The following is a 16,840-nucleotide window of genomic DNA, read 5'->3' on the forward strand; positions in this document are numbered from 1 at the left end:
AGTTCTGCAGTCTTTCTAGAATTCTAGATCACCTGTTATCTTTACTTTTCCAAAAAGAAACATGTGCAACAGACTGCTTACAAGTTTAAATATTGTGCAGAATATTAAAATATCTCTTTTCTAATACTCTAGTGATTCTGAAAACTGTCCTTTAGAAAACCATACATAGAGTATGTTGGAAAAATTTTTAATTATATTAAAACTAAAAGAATTACTAATAGAAATCTTCAAATATTTCCAAAACTAAGTAATGTTAAAATTACATCATCATTGAAGAATTATTTTAAATAAAATACTCCAAATTTGCTCAAAGTATCTAAAGGTAAAGTAACTGTATTTATATTTTATACAATTTATATTTATTATCCATCTTTAAAAAACTCAGGATTATATTATTAGATACCATAGCTCATTTTTCAGAACTGATTGGTACCTATATTTTACATTTAAAGTATTGGACAAGAGGACAGTTTATTTGTTAAACTACTGTATTTATTCAGATACAATATATAATTTTATCTTTGAAAAGCTTGGAAAAAACATTATCTTCCTTCTACATTCTCAAAGCCCTAAACGGCATAATGATGAAATTTCTGTGATAATTTAGTTCCCTCCACAATGGATTTTGGATGATAATATATAACCACACAAAATGGTCATGTATTCCTATATCACAATTATAGTTATAATTCACTGAAGATTTATTACTTCTAGCAATTCAAACACTGAATATATAACAGAACAATGGTGCCTATGCCAAATAAAATGCAAATTATAGATATGGCGTTTTTAGAAAACAATGATAACCATAATGATAATGTTGTTAGTTAGTTGCGAAGTCATGTCTGATCAATTGCAACCCCTTGGACAATATTCTTCCAGGCCTTCCTGTCCTCTACATCCCCTGGAGTCCATTTAAGATCATGCCTACTGCTTCCGTGACTCCATCCAGCCACCTCATTCTCTGTTGTGCCCTTCTTCTTTTGCCCTCAATCTTTCTCAGCATTAGATTCTTCTCTAGTGAGTCCTTCCTTCTCATTAGGTGGCCAAAGTTGAGTTTCATCTTCAGGATCTGGCCTTCTAAGGAGCAGTCAGGGTTGATCTCCTCTAGGTTTAATGACCGGTTTAATTGCCTTGCAGTCCAAGGGACTCGCAGGAATCTTCTCCAGCATAGTTCAAAGGCCTCAATTCTTTGGCGCTCAACGTTTCTTATGGACCAACTTTCACAGCCATACATTGCAACTGGGAAAACTATAGCCTTGACTGTATGCACTTTTGTTGGCAGGGTGATGTTTCTGCTTCTTAATATGCTGTCTAGACTTGCCATAGCTTTCCTCCCCAGGAGCAAGTGTCTTTTAATTTCTTGGCTGCAATCCCCATCTGCAGTAATCTTTGCGCTCAGGAAACTATCTCCATTTCTTCCCCATCTATTTGCCAGGAATTGAGAGGGCTGAATACCATAATCTTAGTTTTCTTAATGTTGAGTTTCAAGCCAACTTTTGCACTCTCCTTCTAATAATGATTTAATGATGGTAATAGTCCCACCCCCAAACCATCCACTTATGCTAAGGTGGACTAGCCCAATACTTGTGTTGGAAATGCAGAAAGGCAGCTTCCACTGTTGTAATATATACAGCTAGCCCTTGATTTCTAACAGCAATTGGGACTGGAATTTACGTCAGTAAGCAATGCGGTCGTTAAACTAACCCCATGGTTGTCACACAAGGCAATGTTGTGAGAACTTCCCACAACCAAGTCAGAGAGAGCAAGATGGCTTGCATGCAGGCCAGCAAGCAGAATCTAATATTGTACACATTGGCCAGAAAAACAGAGTCCACACTCCAAAACCAAGTAAGTTTTCTCACTTCAAGAAATTTGGATCTGATGTAGAACTCCAACCCTTACAGTTTGTATGTTCCAAATGTCTACACTGGGTTAACTTAATATCTTAGCCCAATACAACAGATGGAAGAGGAACTCTTTCAAAAAAAGGAACAGACTGTATGCTATTTTTTAAATTTTTCTTTCTCGATCTTTTCATCTGTTTCACTTTGTGCTATGAAGTACAACCTTAAAGAATATAGTTTTATTTTTAAGAGTGGAGAATATCACAAACCACAGGGAATTGCATGAGAAGGTGATAAATGGCCTTTCTAGCTTCACCAAATGAGTGGAAAAAGTGTTATTATGGAATGCATAGCATAATATAATTTGAAACTATTAAAAAATATAAAAACTGACCATGTGTTAAAGTAAAAATGAAGTGAACAGTTTGTCACTGGCCAAACACAATAACGCGTATAAAAGAAATGCTTCTTACATTCAATGCCATAAACATTCTGTAGATTGGCACTTTTTCTGTCTAGAAAAATATGCTTCCTGATATGCTTCCTAAATTAAAAATGTTTGGATTAAATATATTCATTATATAATAAACATTTACCCCAAAAACCTTATGACTATTACAATCAGACTAAATGTTTAGACTGCAGTCCTATATTTATATTTGAGATGTAAATCTTACTTAAATGAATCTACCTACTTCTACCTGCCTACTTCTGACTAACTTAAAATTATCAGAAGGCAGTGCCTTTCTTTGCTAGTACCAAAGAAAAGCAATATGTGCAAAGAGTTAAACTTGTCATAAAATCATTCGTATGATATATTTAACTCCTCTGAATTATTTCAAACTACATAAATTTTGCAGATCCCAATGCTAGTAGATTTATGGGGGGGAAGCACAACTGAACCCTTAGGTTTGTTACCTTGACATACTAAATAAATTCTGCCTGTTAATGATGGCAGATGCTATACATGGCACAGTGAGACAGAAGATTAGAAATACTATATTGTTTCTATGTCTTAGCGTAGCCATTAACTAAAAGCTGCACAATGCAGTAAATTATGTGGGAGTACATTCCTCATTATTGCCTTCAGAAACTTAGCAAGTTTCCAAATATGTTAAATCCCAACACTATGATTTCAAACATTTGGTCTTCCCCATTTCCTGGTTTATTGTAAAACACTACCTGCCCAAGAGTTTGGAACAGCTTGAAAACTTTTTGTGATTTTGGTAGGCCTTTATGAAGATACTAATCAGGCATGTTGAGCCTAATAAAAGTATTGCTCAATTCTGGACTAATCCGGCATACTTTTTTCATCATTGATATACAGGATTAAATAACACAAAAATATTATAAACTTAGCATAAATGCTGTGCACAAAGAAAATAACTTTTAGGTCAGAACATAGCAGTTAGGTCATAGTCTCTTCTTAAAAGGCCAAGATATGAACAAACTGCAGAAGAGATAAATGTACTATATCTACAAACAAAATAACTGGTATTTTGTATCATTAGAATGGATAGTGATTGCCCAAATAACATCACTATCCCTCCGGAATGTTAAGGTGAAATTCAATACTTCTTTTAAAGACATAATTCTATTTAAATTAATTTGCCATAAAGTTGACAAGAAAGCATGTTATGTAAGATCTGAAGTGAGTATATAAATTCCAAAATTGGGGTATACAAATATTGTGCTGTTTACTATTTAATATTCTAATACCAGTTTGACCTTAATCTTCACTTGAAAATGGTGGGGAATAAGGGAGACAATGCAATACAATAAGCCTTCCCAAAAATGTTTTAATTGTCAAATGAAGATATTTAGAAAATATTTGTAAAATATTCTGTCCTACCTGAATGTGTAAATAGATTCTTCCGAGATAATAAACTTAAAATCTCTCTATAACATAACTTAAAAATTAACTGCAGTATGCTACACTTGAGATAATTAGGTAATAGGGTAGAAACTGGGAGACCATGCATTTTTAGTTCTACCTTAGACACAAAGCCAGCTGGGGAACCTTGGATCAGTCTCTTTCTCTCAGGTCCTGAAAGGAGGCAGTGGCAAACCACTTTTAAAAAATCTAGTCAAGAAAAACTGCAGGGCATTTTCCAGGCAGTCTCAAAGACCTGGGCAAGAGTCAATGGAAGAAAGGGGTGGGGGGGCTAGTTGTTTCAGAATTTAAATAATTACATAAATAAAAATGATTTATGATAAAATCTGTGAAACTTCATTCCAAAGGTTTCAATCAATTCACTTTTTTAAAAATATCCAATACTCTACTTCACTACTGCAGCTGAAAACATAGCTATACCTCACTACTTCCCAACTAAGTGGCCTTTTAGGAGAATAATTGATACTTGGGACAAATATACCTACTAAGAAAATGTAAACATTTCAGAAGGAATGCTTCCCAAGTGTTGTTTTACATATTCTAAAAAATTAGAAAATTAAATATATCCCAATTCAATAAAATAAAAGCTGTATGGATGGATCCATTATCATATCTCTGTACTAAACGTGTTTAATAGTGTTTATTAAAACACTGCATCAAAAGCTAGATAGCATAGAACAGGGCTGTCAAACTCCTGACCGGTGGGCTGGATGCATCATGCGTTGGCCATGCCCATGCCCAGTTTAGCGAAAGGGGAAAAAGTCCTGATACATCACTTGACACCGCCGTGATGACGTTTGACACCCATAACATAGGAGTTGAAATGGTTGTTTTATTCTGTGAGATTTCCATTCAACCAAGGAGCTCACTGTGCAATTTTAAGCAGTTACTCGAAGCCAAACCTCCCAAATATGATTTTTGTTAGGGGCATAAAACTGACTTGTTAGAAAAAATGTGGAAATATAAAGTAAGTAAAGATATAAATGATAATGAAATAAATATAACATCCAAGAATACTGTACCTGTATTTCCCAAAATATCACATCCAAGAACATTTTTGTGCATATACACACACATACACACATTGTACTGTGTATGGAATAACAGGATATCATGTAACATGAGTAGAAAAACAAAAAGAAGCAACGTATCTCCAAATACAGCATATTCTCAGAATTAGGAATGTTGCACTGTGGAAAACATCAGTAGAAGTTAATAGCCTCTGATTTCAAGGCATACAGCTTGCAATCAATAAATCAGACAAGAAAGTACCACATCTCTCAAATCACCCATCCAAATAAAAGTTCTTGTTCCCAGATTATTCTACTATTACTTATTGTACCCATATATTCAACGTAGATCAAGTTACAGTACAAGCCATGGTTTACAAGCCATATTTTCAAAATAAAATAATCCAAAAAATCCCATATTGATTTCACTCTCTTGTAAAGTCACTAGTGCATAATCCACAATTCATGATTGATCCTATCAAATTTGTTTAAAAAAACATTCTCAACTACATATGAGCAATGAACCATGGCTCTTATATGAGCAACCCTATACATTCTGATTGGCTTTGACTTCACACTAATTGTAGTTATGAGAGAGTTTATGTGAACAATTTGTGGATATTTTAAGGTAACTCTTTAAAAAAAGAGTTGGATAACATGTGACCTCTAAAGTTGGCACTCAATAATACCCATTAGCCCCAGTCAACCAAGAGAACTGGAAGATTATGGATGCCAGGGTTCGGCTATATCTTCTAAAATCACAGATTTGCAACACTGCAAAATACTACATTTCCAACACAAGACATATAAATATAACACTTACTCTGTTTTCCTTCTCAGTTTGTCCTCAAAAATATCATTTAAGTTAATTGCCACTTGTCCCAGAAACTTATCAAGCCCAACAAGAGATCTGTGCATGACTATCAGGTAGAGAATGTATTTTTCAGAGTTCCCTTCCATCAGCAATCCAGGCAGCTCAAAGGAAGCTTCTTCTTTCCATATTGGATCAAGGGTCTTCTCTGCCACCGAAGTAGAGTATTTCTCTTTTCCCAACTGTATGATAGTGTATGTATCATTAGTGCCACTTTTGCCCTTTGGCTTGAGACCTTTGGCCTGAAGGACTGTGGCCTGCACATGAGTTGGGAACCACTTTTGAGCTTGCTCGGCCAACATAGTAACAAAAGGGGGGGGGGATTTTGAGTAACAATAGCCACAGAAATAAAATACTGGGCCAGAAGGTATATTTCACAACAGGGAAGCCTGACAGACCCTTTCAGAGAACTAAGCAATTCTCATTTTTTGAGATTCTTATTCATCCAACAGCATTAAAGGAAATGGGCCAGGTTCCCTAACCTAGCTGACCAAAGTTTCTTCCGATTCTTTTCTCCAAATGTTAATTTCCAGCATACCTCTGCAATCCTAGAGATAGTTCTGCTTTTCGATACTTCTCTGCACAGGGCAGTATATATTTGATTTTGTCTTCTACCCACCCTATTTTCACTCACACCCAAGGCCGACCGGAGACTAAAGGGATTTAAATTTTTTTAAAAAATTAAAAAAACCCTACACCCTCCCTCCCCAGTACAATTTGGCACTTGCTCTGGCTAGCACCTGTCAAGACTCCTCTGCATCCTCTCCGGCAAATCCTGTTCGCAAAGCACCCTGCGCCTCTTTACAACGCGAGTAGGGTGGTGGGGAGGGCAAGAGTTTGGGCCTGCCGAAGGCACGGGACCAGCTCCTGCCGAGGTAAACTGGACCGGCTCCACCCGGGGGCTCTGCCAGGCCGCCCTTCCCCGGTAACAGCTTTTCTGGGGGGTGGGGGTATCCCTCGGTATCCCCGGTATTGGGGGGGGACGGGACGGAGGAGGGAGCGGCGAGAGAAAGAACGCCTCGGAAAACGGGCGAGTCGTGCGGAGGCTCAGCAGCGCGGTGGCCCAGCCGCCTCCCTTCCTTCGGCCGAAACGCTCTAGCCGCCGAGCCGAGGCCCCACTTCCGCCTTCCCCATGTTGCCTAAACGGGCGCCGCTGAGTGGGAGCGAGGGAACGGCGCCGCCTCTTTCCTCGGGCGGTCAGAGGGCGAAGGGTAGGGTTCAGGCGGGCCAGACGCTTCCCCTGCCCTGCCTCACCGGCTTCCAGAGGGCCCCCCCGAGGGGGAGGGCGGGGGGGGGGCGACTGCCGGGGAGAAATCCCGAAAGGTGGCGTGGTCCCTCACAACTCGCGCACCCCGGCGGGCTCGCGAGCCGCACCTCAGGCCATCGGACTGAGCCCCTAGGCGGAAGGCAGGACCCTCGGCATAAGGACCGCTTCCAAGCTGGAGTGTATTTGGTGGAGATTTGACTTCTGCCTGCCTGCCTTCCTTCCTTCCTTTCTTCTTTTCGCCCTGCCTTGGCGGGGTTTCAATGCAGGAAAACGTTCAAGGGCTTGTGATGGGCTCGGTTTTAAAGATATTCCTGATTGGTTCGTAAAAAACTTCTTTCTTTCTTTCTTTCTTTCTTTCTTTCTTTCTTTCTTTCTTTCTTTCTTTCTCTCTCTCACTCTCCCTCCCTCCCTCTTTCTTTCTTTCTTTCTTTCTTTCTTTCTTTCTTTCTTTCTTTCTTTCTTTCTTTCTTTCTTTCTTTCTTTCTTTCTTCTTTTCGCCCTGCCTTGGTGGAGTTGCAATGCAGGAAAACGTTCAAGGGCTTGTGATGGGTTCGGTTTTAAAGATATTCCTGATTGGTTCGTAAAAACTTCTTTCTTTCTTTTTTTCTTTTTTTAACTCGGTCAGGCTGAAGTGTCAAAGGTGCTACACAATATGGGCGAAGTTGTGAATTTGCACAAGAAGGGCAGTCAAATTACAGTGAGGATGGAAATTAAACTGATCGGGAATAACAGAAAATTAAAAAGAAGGGGGGGGGAACCGAGTTAATGATATATGCTGACTGTAATGGAATGGTGGATGTGATAATGAAACTCGGAAACGCTTTCAAAATGATGCATTTTGTGGGGTTGGTATAGTTTAATAGTTAAGGTATTCAGTGAGAACCAGATTCAGGTGCCATCTCTCCTTAAAAATCACTAGGTGACTTGGGGCCAGTTTTAGTCCAATCTGTCCAACAGAATGGGTATGGAAATTAAATGGAGAGAGATCCAAATGTGTCAATTTGTGACCCATAGAATGATGATGAAGATGACAACTCAAAAAAGTGGAGAATCCCCAAGCAAAAATATTTTTGAAAAGCCATGATTGAAATAACAGTAGTGACAAATTGGGGGATTCACACTTGAATATAGGGACCATGATGAAGGCCTTGCAAGAAAACTACAGATTTAAAAATAAATCCACGTTCATAAATATGTTTAACTACTCTAGCAAAACATATTTCAAAACATGAAACCAATAAAAGTGTATGCACTCTGCAAATAACTTCTAGATGATGTAACACAGGCAACAGTATGTTGACCTGCAAAGTAATCTGTAAATTAGGGATTCTGACATCAATAGAATACTGTTGTGTAACTGTGGTTGGGGTAAAATTGCACTTTTATTTTGCTTGTATACTGTAGGAAATAATAGAGTAACCTGCAGTAAAATACATAATACTGATCAATGTCTGACACAACAGATGAGTATCTCTTTGACCAACTTTCAGAAGACCATCAATGGGGAGGCTGTTCTTAAGTATAGATGGTATGTAGGAGATACTATTTTTACTGTCCTTGGATCTTCTTCTAGATAATGGGTACTATCAGTTGTTGCCTCTGGGAGAATTGCATTGAAAAGTTGATTTTTGTTGAACTTGGGCACCAGCCATATAGGTTTTGTAAGTTAAAACCATCTCCTTGAATTTCCTGTGGAAACAATTGACAACCATTATAGGGATTGCTGTATGAGTATAATATGTCTATGACAATGAATTAAAAAAAACACTAAGTTTTGAACCGACTGTAACTGAATGGTCATCAAGACAGCCTCGTATAGAGAATACAGCAAATTGGTGATAATGTCAAGAATTACTCAGGTCCTCTTTTCCAAGTAGGGATGTATCTTTCCTAGTCACAACTTGCATCTGTGCACTCCAACAGTAGTTTTATTTTGGCTTGGGCTTAATTATACTCTATTGATCCCATTAAGATCACCGTTGCCTACAGAAACTCAGATGAGATTGAACACCAGCCAGAGTAGCAACAAATACATGCATTCATCATATAGCCCTCTGAATCAATGAATGACATCTCCTAGCATCCAGTCTGAACACAGACTGAAAAAAGTGCAGGTAATCTACTTATTCTAGGGCACTTTGTAGATGAATTCCCACTATATATTCCACAACCTATTCCTTCAAATGTTGGAGGCTTTGTGAACACTATCAATAGGACAATGAGTAGCCCTTGTAGGTCTTTGGCAAAGTACCCAAATGCCCTCCAAAAACTCTGCAGATTGATTAAATACCTGGGAAGACCATCCTGTAGGGCCCCCCAACTCTGCAGGTGGCAGTCCTAATTGGCAAATGGTGCATGTAATGCCATCCATATCCAAATCACTGCATAATTTCTCTGATATGAAGATGAGATCCAACATACATTTACTGGCATGTATCAATCCATGACAATTGGCCTACTTTGGAGGCCATGAACTCTGGCATTTCCTGAACAATTGGGCATAGAGGTTGAAGTCACTGAACACCAAAAGGTAAGGAGACAAACTTCAATCTAGATGTTTATCTAGAAAAGATGAATGGAGCAGGGCAACAAAATATCTGGTGTACCAGTAAGATCACAGTTTGTGGCCAAATATAGGCATTCACATAGGTTATCTCATGAGTAGGATCATGGAATATAAAAGTGTCATGTAGGGTCAATATGATTACCCATACAGCCTGGAGCTCAAGGTTGCTGCAGGATCAAAAATCCAGAAATGAGAAAAAAACCATTGTGTGTAAAACCAGGAGAAAGTGAAAGATTTAATGGCTCTGAGGAAAGTTTCCTGATTTTGTGGAATGCAGTGAATGAAATAAAAACGATCTGAACTGTGTGGAAACTCATCTATGAATGAACGAATTATAATGGCTTGATGAAGACTTGCTTCGAAAAATATGTTTTAAACAAATTAATTCACTTGGGAAATGGAAAAGGAATAAATCAAAAAGCTTGACTAATTTTAATTTTATGATGCAAGACTGATACCATTAGTGAACAATGAGAAGTTCTGAATGTGGGACAGAACATTCTTGATAGTATCTAGAGTAGATCTTTTAAAAAAGAATATTAAAAAAATACTAGTGAAAGAAAGTAGAGTAAAATGACAACTAATACAGGAAGAGAAAGTATTGTAGTGGAAGCTAAATTAAATTCCCAACAGAATGAATGGAAATTAAATAAATAAAAGTAGATGCAAGGAAAGGATGTGGAAGCTGCATGAAATGTAGTACAGAGAGGTGTACTGCAGAGTACCACAGACGTGTGTGGAATTAACACATAAATATTGTATGAAAAAAGGATATTTGATGGCATAATGAAGTAAAAAAAAAGACTGGATAAGAAAATGCACATAAAAGAATGATATTAAGATATTAACATGCATAGAAGGTATTGGAATCCAGAGTGTATATAAAAAGATATTAACAAAACTGGGGAGGGCATTTTTTTTTGTTAAATTGGTAAGAAGGCTATACATGCCTTCAACAGAATCAATGTAAGAATAAAAGTGAAATCATTTCTAATGAATGGAATAAACAAGAAATGTTCAACCTTGGCAACTTTAAGATATCTGGAGCTCAATTCCCAGCATACCCCAGCCAGCCATGAGATGACTTCAAATTGTTTCACTTATGGTCTGAGGAAGAGACGAAAACAATGCTATGCAACCAAGGGGAAAGATTAGCATCATAACATATTCACTGCATGTTTGAATGAGTAGAGAGATAATTTGCATACCTGCCTAACTATGAACTGTGTTAGACCTTTTGAGTTTCATTATCTTTCCCTCCATTAACAAGACTAGTGTTTCTGCAATCTTTAAACCTTTTTATTGGAAAAAAAATCACTGTTTGCTGTAAAACAAAGCTTGAGTTTATGGTCTGAGGATTGCTGGTTCACTCTTCTGGAATTAAAAAGGCAAAATGTATGTGTGATAACCACAAATGAATCTAATAATTATCCAGTGCACAATTAGATGATGTAATGGGATTTAACTCAACAGACCACAAAACCACAACGTTAGCCTGCAGAACTTTGAAAAATGTGCTCACACCATCAGCTCTCGGTAAGCATGTATTTCTGCCTATCAACTCAGGTAAATGGGTTCTGAAATATTTGAAAGGTAAGGCAAAATGAAAACCAATGAAAAGCTTATATTGTTTCAATGGTAGGAGGAAAATATTAGCATATTTTCAGTACAGGTGAAACTCGAAAAATTAGAATATAGTGCAAAAGTTCATTTATTTCAGTAATGCAACTTAAAAGGTGAAACTAATATATGAGATAAGACTCATTACATGCAAAGCAAGATAGTTCAAGCTGTGATTTGTCATAATTGTGAAGATTATGGCTTACAGCTCATGAAAACCCCAAATCCGCCATCTCAGAAAATTAGAATATTACATGCAATCAATATGCAATCAACTTTTGCCAAAAGCACCAAAAACTGGTTCAATGACCGTGGGATTACTGTGCTTGATTGGCCTCTCCATTCTTCCTCCATACTCTGGGTCCTTGGTTTCCAAATGAGATGCAAAAGTTGCTCTCATCAGAAAAGAGGACTTTGGACCACTGAACAACCGGACTTTGCACCACTGTGCTTCATTAAGACCAGGGTCAACGCAGCCATCTACCAGGTGATTTTGGAGCACTTCATGCTTCCTTCCGTAGACGAGCTTTATGGGGATGCTAACTTCATTTTCCAGCTGCCTACACTGCCAAAAGCACCAAAACCTGGTTCAATGACTGTTGGATTACTGTGCTTGATTGGCCAGCAAACTTGCCTGACCTGAACCCCATAGAGAATCTATGGGGCATTGCCAAGAGAAAGATGAGAGACATGAGACCGAACAATGCAGAAGAGCTGAAGGCTGCTATTGAAGCATCTTGGTCTTCCATAACACCTCAGCAGTGCCACAGGCTGATAGCTTCCATGCCACGTCACATTGAGGCAGTAATTGCTGCAAAAGGGTCCCAAACCAAGTACTGAGTATATATGCATGCTTATACTTTTCAGAGGTCCAATATTGTTCTATGCACAATCCTTGTTTTATTGATTGCATGTAATATTCTAATTTTCTAAGATGGTGGATTTGGGGTTTTCATGAGCTGTATGCCATAATCATCACAATTATGACAAATCATGGCTTGAACTATCTTGCTTTGCATGTAATGAGTCTTATCTCGTATATTAGTTTCACCTTTTAAGTTGCATTACTGAAATAAATGAACTTTTGCACGATATTCTAATTTTTCAAGTTTCACCTGTATGTGTATGTGAGTGTATATTTCTGTAAGGGATTTACATTTAGGAAAATAATTGCAAAATTGAACAAGTCTACACTTCATGACTCAGTTACGGTGGCAATGAGTGCACTGTTGGAAGACCTAAAAGACAAGTTTAAGGATAGATCTTCATGGGATCATACCCAGCTGTATGGTCGCTAAAAGTCACCAATGACTTGATGGCACCTAATGACATTTTATGAAAATATTTTGGTTGCTTAAAATTGATTCCCAGTATATAGAAATATGTATCTACTGGATGCAATCACATTTTCCCTTAACTGAGCAATATTAGAATTTTGATAATGAAATATATCCAAAGAGTATTTCGGGAGAATCTTTGGAAAGATACTATTCAGCTAATTATATTAACAAATTCATTGGTACATGTTAAATCAAATGATAGCCTACTTGTTTATGTTTTAATGCCTTTATGCCCTCAGTGATCAAGGTTAGCGAACTTTTATTGAATAAGTTATAGTTAAAAAAAAAACCCAGGGCATAAATTGTGTGGAAAAAAAGCTGTAGCTGTACGGATTTGGAGACCCATAAAAGTTAAATGTCATACTTCAGTTACAAACTAATGACTAAAAATGTGAAATGAAATGAAAACAAAACTTTAAAATATCTGAATTATTTGAGAAATGTAATATTCTTTATTTAAAATATTAGTAAAAAAAATAATGACAGCTATTTATTTGAATTCACTTAATTCTGATTTTTACATATTATTTTAAGTATTTTTATAAGGAATATAAACTCTAAATTAATAAAACATTCTCCAACTATTCCTTTTTATAAAAAAGCAATTAGTGCTTTCTGGTAAATTAATATTTTTTTCTTTTGAGAAAATCTTTTGTGTACCAAAAATAATGAGTACTAAACAAATTTTTCTCATAAGGAATAAGTAAATTTAATGCGTTTCCAAACCAAAGATGATGAAGATACACAAAAATACACAAAATGACTACAGAAGCTAAGCTAAGACCTCAAGGAGATGCGCACGGCACATGAGCTACTATGTTACTAATGTGTGATCCTTTGTTTTGGCTGGAAAGGATGGCAAGTCATGAGGCAAGTTCTAGCTTACACATTGAGTACAAAACAAAACAATGAGTTCCGGGACAAAATTTTCATGTCAAAATATGTCGAGAACCAAATTTGAGCAGTTTCAAAGCATTGAGTATTATGGTATGACTATACCTCAAGTAGGCTAACTTACAGAATGCATCCAATCTAATGAGTCTAATGTGTTGTGACCCATAGTCAGAAAGGAATGAAATTTCATAAACTTGTGGCTATTTCAGTGCTACAGACTGTTGCTATGCTACTGTTGCAATCATGTGATCTTCATTTTCAACATTCCATGACAGTTTCTCAGCCAGTCTTGAAATCCCTCTCACCCTCCCCCACTTACCTGCCTGCTGGAAAGGGAAAGGAAAAGAAAAGGAGGAAGGAAAGGAGGAAAGGAAAGAAGGAAGGGAGGAGAGAGGGAAGGAAGGATAGAAGGGACAACGGGAGGAAAGATTTCTGATGCTCCCTGCCTGCTTCCCACTAAGAAACTCAATGGAGAAACCAGTAGAATTTTAAAGGCATTTAGAATATGGTATACTTGGAATCGATGTTTGTTCAAATAAAAGAAGATATAGAAAAGTAATTTATTTTGATATATTGCCATGTTTATCCAAGTGCACCTACCATTTAAAACTTTTCTGTTCACAAAATGACCTCTCTTTTTTTCCTGTAGACTGAGTTTTCAGTTTAGTAAAGCTCCCTGATGAAAATTAAAACCAGCCGGTGCTACTATCGCAGTTTAATCCACTCAAAATAACATAAGACAAACAGTAAATTATTTGGGACAATTTGGTTTGTGTTAGAGTTAAACTGTTAATTGCTGACTCAACATTTCTGCTGCTGAGTGAAACATTTGTTAAGTGAATTTTGCCCCATTATATGACCTTTCTTGCCACATTTCTTAAGCGAATCACTGTAGTAGTTAATATGGTTGTTAAATGACTGCAAAATTGACTTTGCTTTTCAGAAGGTTGTACAAAATGATTACCTGATCCCAGGGCATGATTTAAATATGAGTCAATTGACAAGCATCTGAATTTTGATCACATGATCATCGGGATGGAAGTGTGAAAAATGATCACAAGTCTCTCTTTTCAGTGCTGTTGTAACTTTGAACGGTCACTAAAAGAACAGTTGTAAGTTGAGGACTACCTGTATTCAAAGAAATTCTTTACTTAGCCGTTGGCACCTATCCATTTTAAACCTTGAAAATACTCTTTTAAAAAAAAGTTTTATTGGTTTTTAAACATTTATAGGGAAGGATAGATAATGATGATGATGATGATAATAATAATAATAATAATAATAATAATAATAATAATAATAATAATAATAATAATAATAATAATAAATTAATTTGTTAGCCGCTCCCTCTCCACAGGGACTCGGGGCGGCGTACAATAAAAGCACATACATATATACATATAAACATACACATACACGCATACACATACACGGAGGAGGTAACAGTCATTAAATACATACAATAATAGTAATAAAATTAAAATTAAAATTAGCAATTAAAATACCCCAAATTAAAAATTACGAATTTAAAAAAGACTGTCAGGAAGAATAGGATGAAACTACGGTTGAGCCAGGCCAGATAATTGAAAAAGGTGGGTCTTGAACTTTACACGGAAGGAGCGGAGATCGGAGGTAATCCTGATGTCAAGGGGGAGGTCATTCCAAAGGGCTGGGCCCATCACAGAGAAGGCCCTGCTCCTGGGTGTCGCCCCCCGACACTGTTTAGTGGACGGCACCCGGAGAAGTCCCTCTCTGTGCGAGCGGATTGGTCGTAGGGATGTATGGGGCAGGATGCGATCCCGCAGGTAACTAGGTCCTGTGCCATGGAGCGCTTTGAAGATCGTAATCAAAACCTTGAAACGCACCTGATAGACCACAGGAAGCCAGTGCAGCTCGCGCAGGAGAGGTGTTACATGGGAGTACCTAGTACTCCCCATAATCACCCGCGCGGCCGCATTCTGGACCAACTGTAGTCTCCGAGTGCATCTCAAGGGAAGCCCCAGGTAGAGAGCATTGCAGTAGTCTAGGCGAGACGTCACCAGCGCATGGGTGACTGTCCGTAAGGCATCCCGGTCCAATAAGGGGCGCAATTGGCGCACCAGGCGGACCTGGTGGAACGCCCCCCTTGCCACGGCTGTTACATGGTCATCCATTGACAGCCGGTCATCCAGGAGGACGCCCAAATTGCGCGCCCGTTCCATGGGGGCCAGTTGCTCGCCCCCGATGGCCAGAGATGGAAGCAACTGGTTGAACCGGGGGGCCGGAAGCCACAGCCACTCCGTCTTGGAGGGGTTGAGTTTGAGTCGGTTGTCACCCATCCAGACCCGTACGGCTTCCAAGCACCGGGACATCATTTCGACGGCCTCGTTGGGGTGGTTCGGGGTGGAAATGTACAGCTGAGTATCATCAGCGTACAGATGATATCCCACCCCAAAGCCACGAATGATCTCGCCCAGCGGTTTCATGTATGTGTTGAACAGGAGTGGCTAGAAGACCGACCCCTGCGGCACCCCACAAGTGAGAGGCTCAGGGTCGATCTCTGCTCCCCTGCCAACACACGTTGCATCCGGCCGGAGAGATAGGAGCCGAACCACCATAAAACGGTGCCCCTAACCCCCAACCCCTCTAGCCGGTGCAACAGGATACCATGGTCGATGGTATCGAAAGCCGCCGAGAGATCTAATAGGACCAGGATAGAGGAACAACCCCTATCTCTGGCCCTCCAGAGATCATCTATCCATCAGATGGATATACAAAAAAACATTTTGGCAGCTACATCGTGCTGAAAGTAGAAATCTCTCCAAATCTCATAACTTTTACAGAAAGGCAGACAAAAGATAAAAGATAAGCAAAAACAGCATCTTGTTATACATTGTATCAACCATATGTTCAATCATCTCTTTTACCACTTTCTAATATATCAACAATTACAATAATATTTCAAATACATTTATTTTTGTGACCTGAGTCTTTTCGGTATTGCTCCCTCCCCCTGTCCCCTGGTGGAGCTGCGACCCCTCCCTCCCTCATATCTTGTGTATTATCACCTTTTTCACTACCTCTTATAGTTTCGTCCTCTAGGAGGGAACTGTGTTTTTTCATGAAGGCCTCTGCCTCCACAACTGAATTGATTCTAATTCTGTTTCCCTCCCAGAAGATCAACATTCCTTCTGGCAATAACCATCTAAACCAAATTCCTTTATTATAATACTCTTGAATTCGCATCATAACAAATTCTATCCATTTCTACCCTGTATCCCCCCAAATAAGACCTCCCCGGATAATAAGCCCAATCGGGCTTTTGAGCGCATGCGTTAAAATAAGCCCTCCCCGAAAATAAGCCCTCCCTGAAAATATTGCAACACAGCAGACATGAGGTGACCATGCTCGCCGCCTCCTGCATCTCAAAAATAATAAGACCTCCCCGAAAATAAGGCCAAGCACTTATTTCAGGGGTCAAAAGAAAATAAGACTCTACCTTATTTTTGGGTAAGCACGGTAGGAGTTAAAGGTAAAAAAGTTCACCATATC

At 38.5% G+C, this 16,840-nt stretch overlaps 1 protein-coding gene across 2 annotated transcripts in view; it reads right to left on the minus strand.

The window, feature by feature from the left end:
* RAB11FIP2 (RAB11 family interacting protein 2) overlaps positions 1-7,170 on the minus strand; it is a 37,588-nt gene extending 30,418 nt beyond the window's left edge. The window contains exon 1 of one of the 2 annotated variants that reach the window (XM_081955443.1): positions 5,575-7,169. In XM_081955443.1, the coding sequence (XP_081811569.1) occupies positions 5,575-5,924 (350 nt within the window). In that variant the 5' untranslated portion in view covers positions 5,925-7,169. Of the gene's footprint in view, positions 1-5,574 lie in introns of both variants that reach the window. The other variant, XM_081955444.1, reaches the window with a different exon arrangement.
* Positions 7,171-16,840: the final 9,670 nt, after the last annotated feature.

This window comes from Natrix helvetica (assembly GCF_964273705.1).
Source record: "Natrix helvetica genome assembly, chromosome: 5".
Classification (NCBI taxonomy): Eukaryota; Metazoa; Chordata; class Lepidosauria; order Squamata; family Natricidae; genus Natrix; species Natrix helvetica.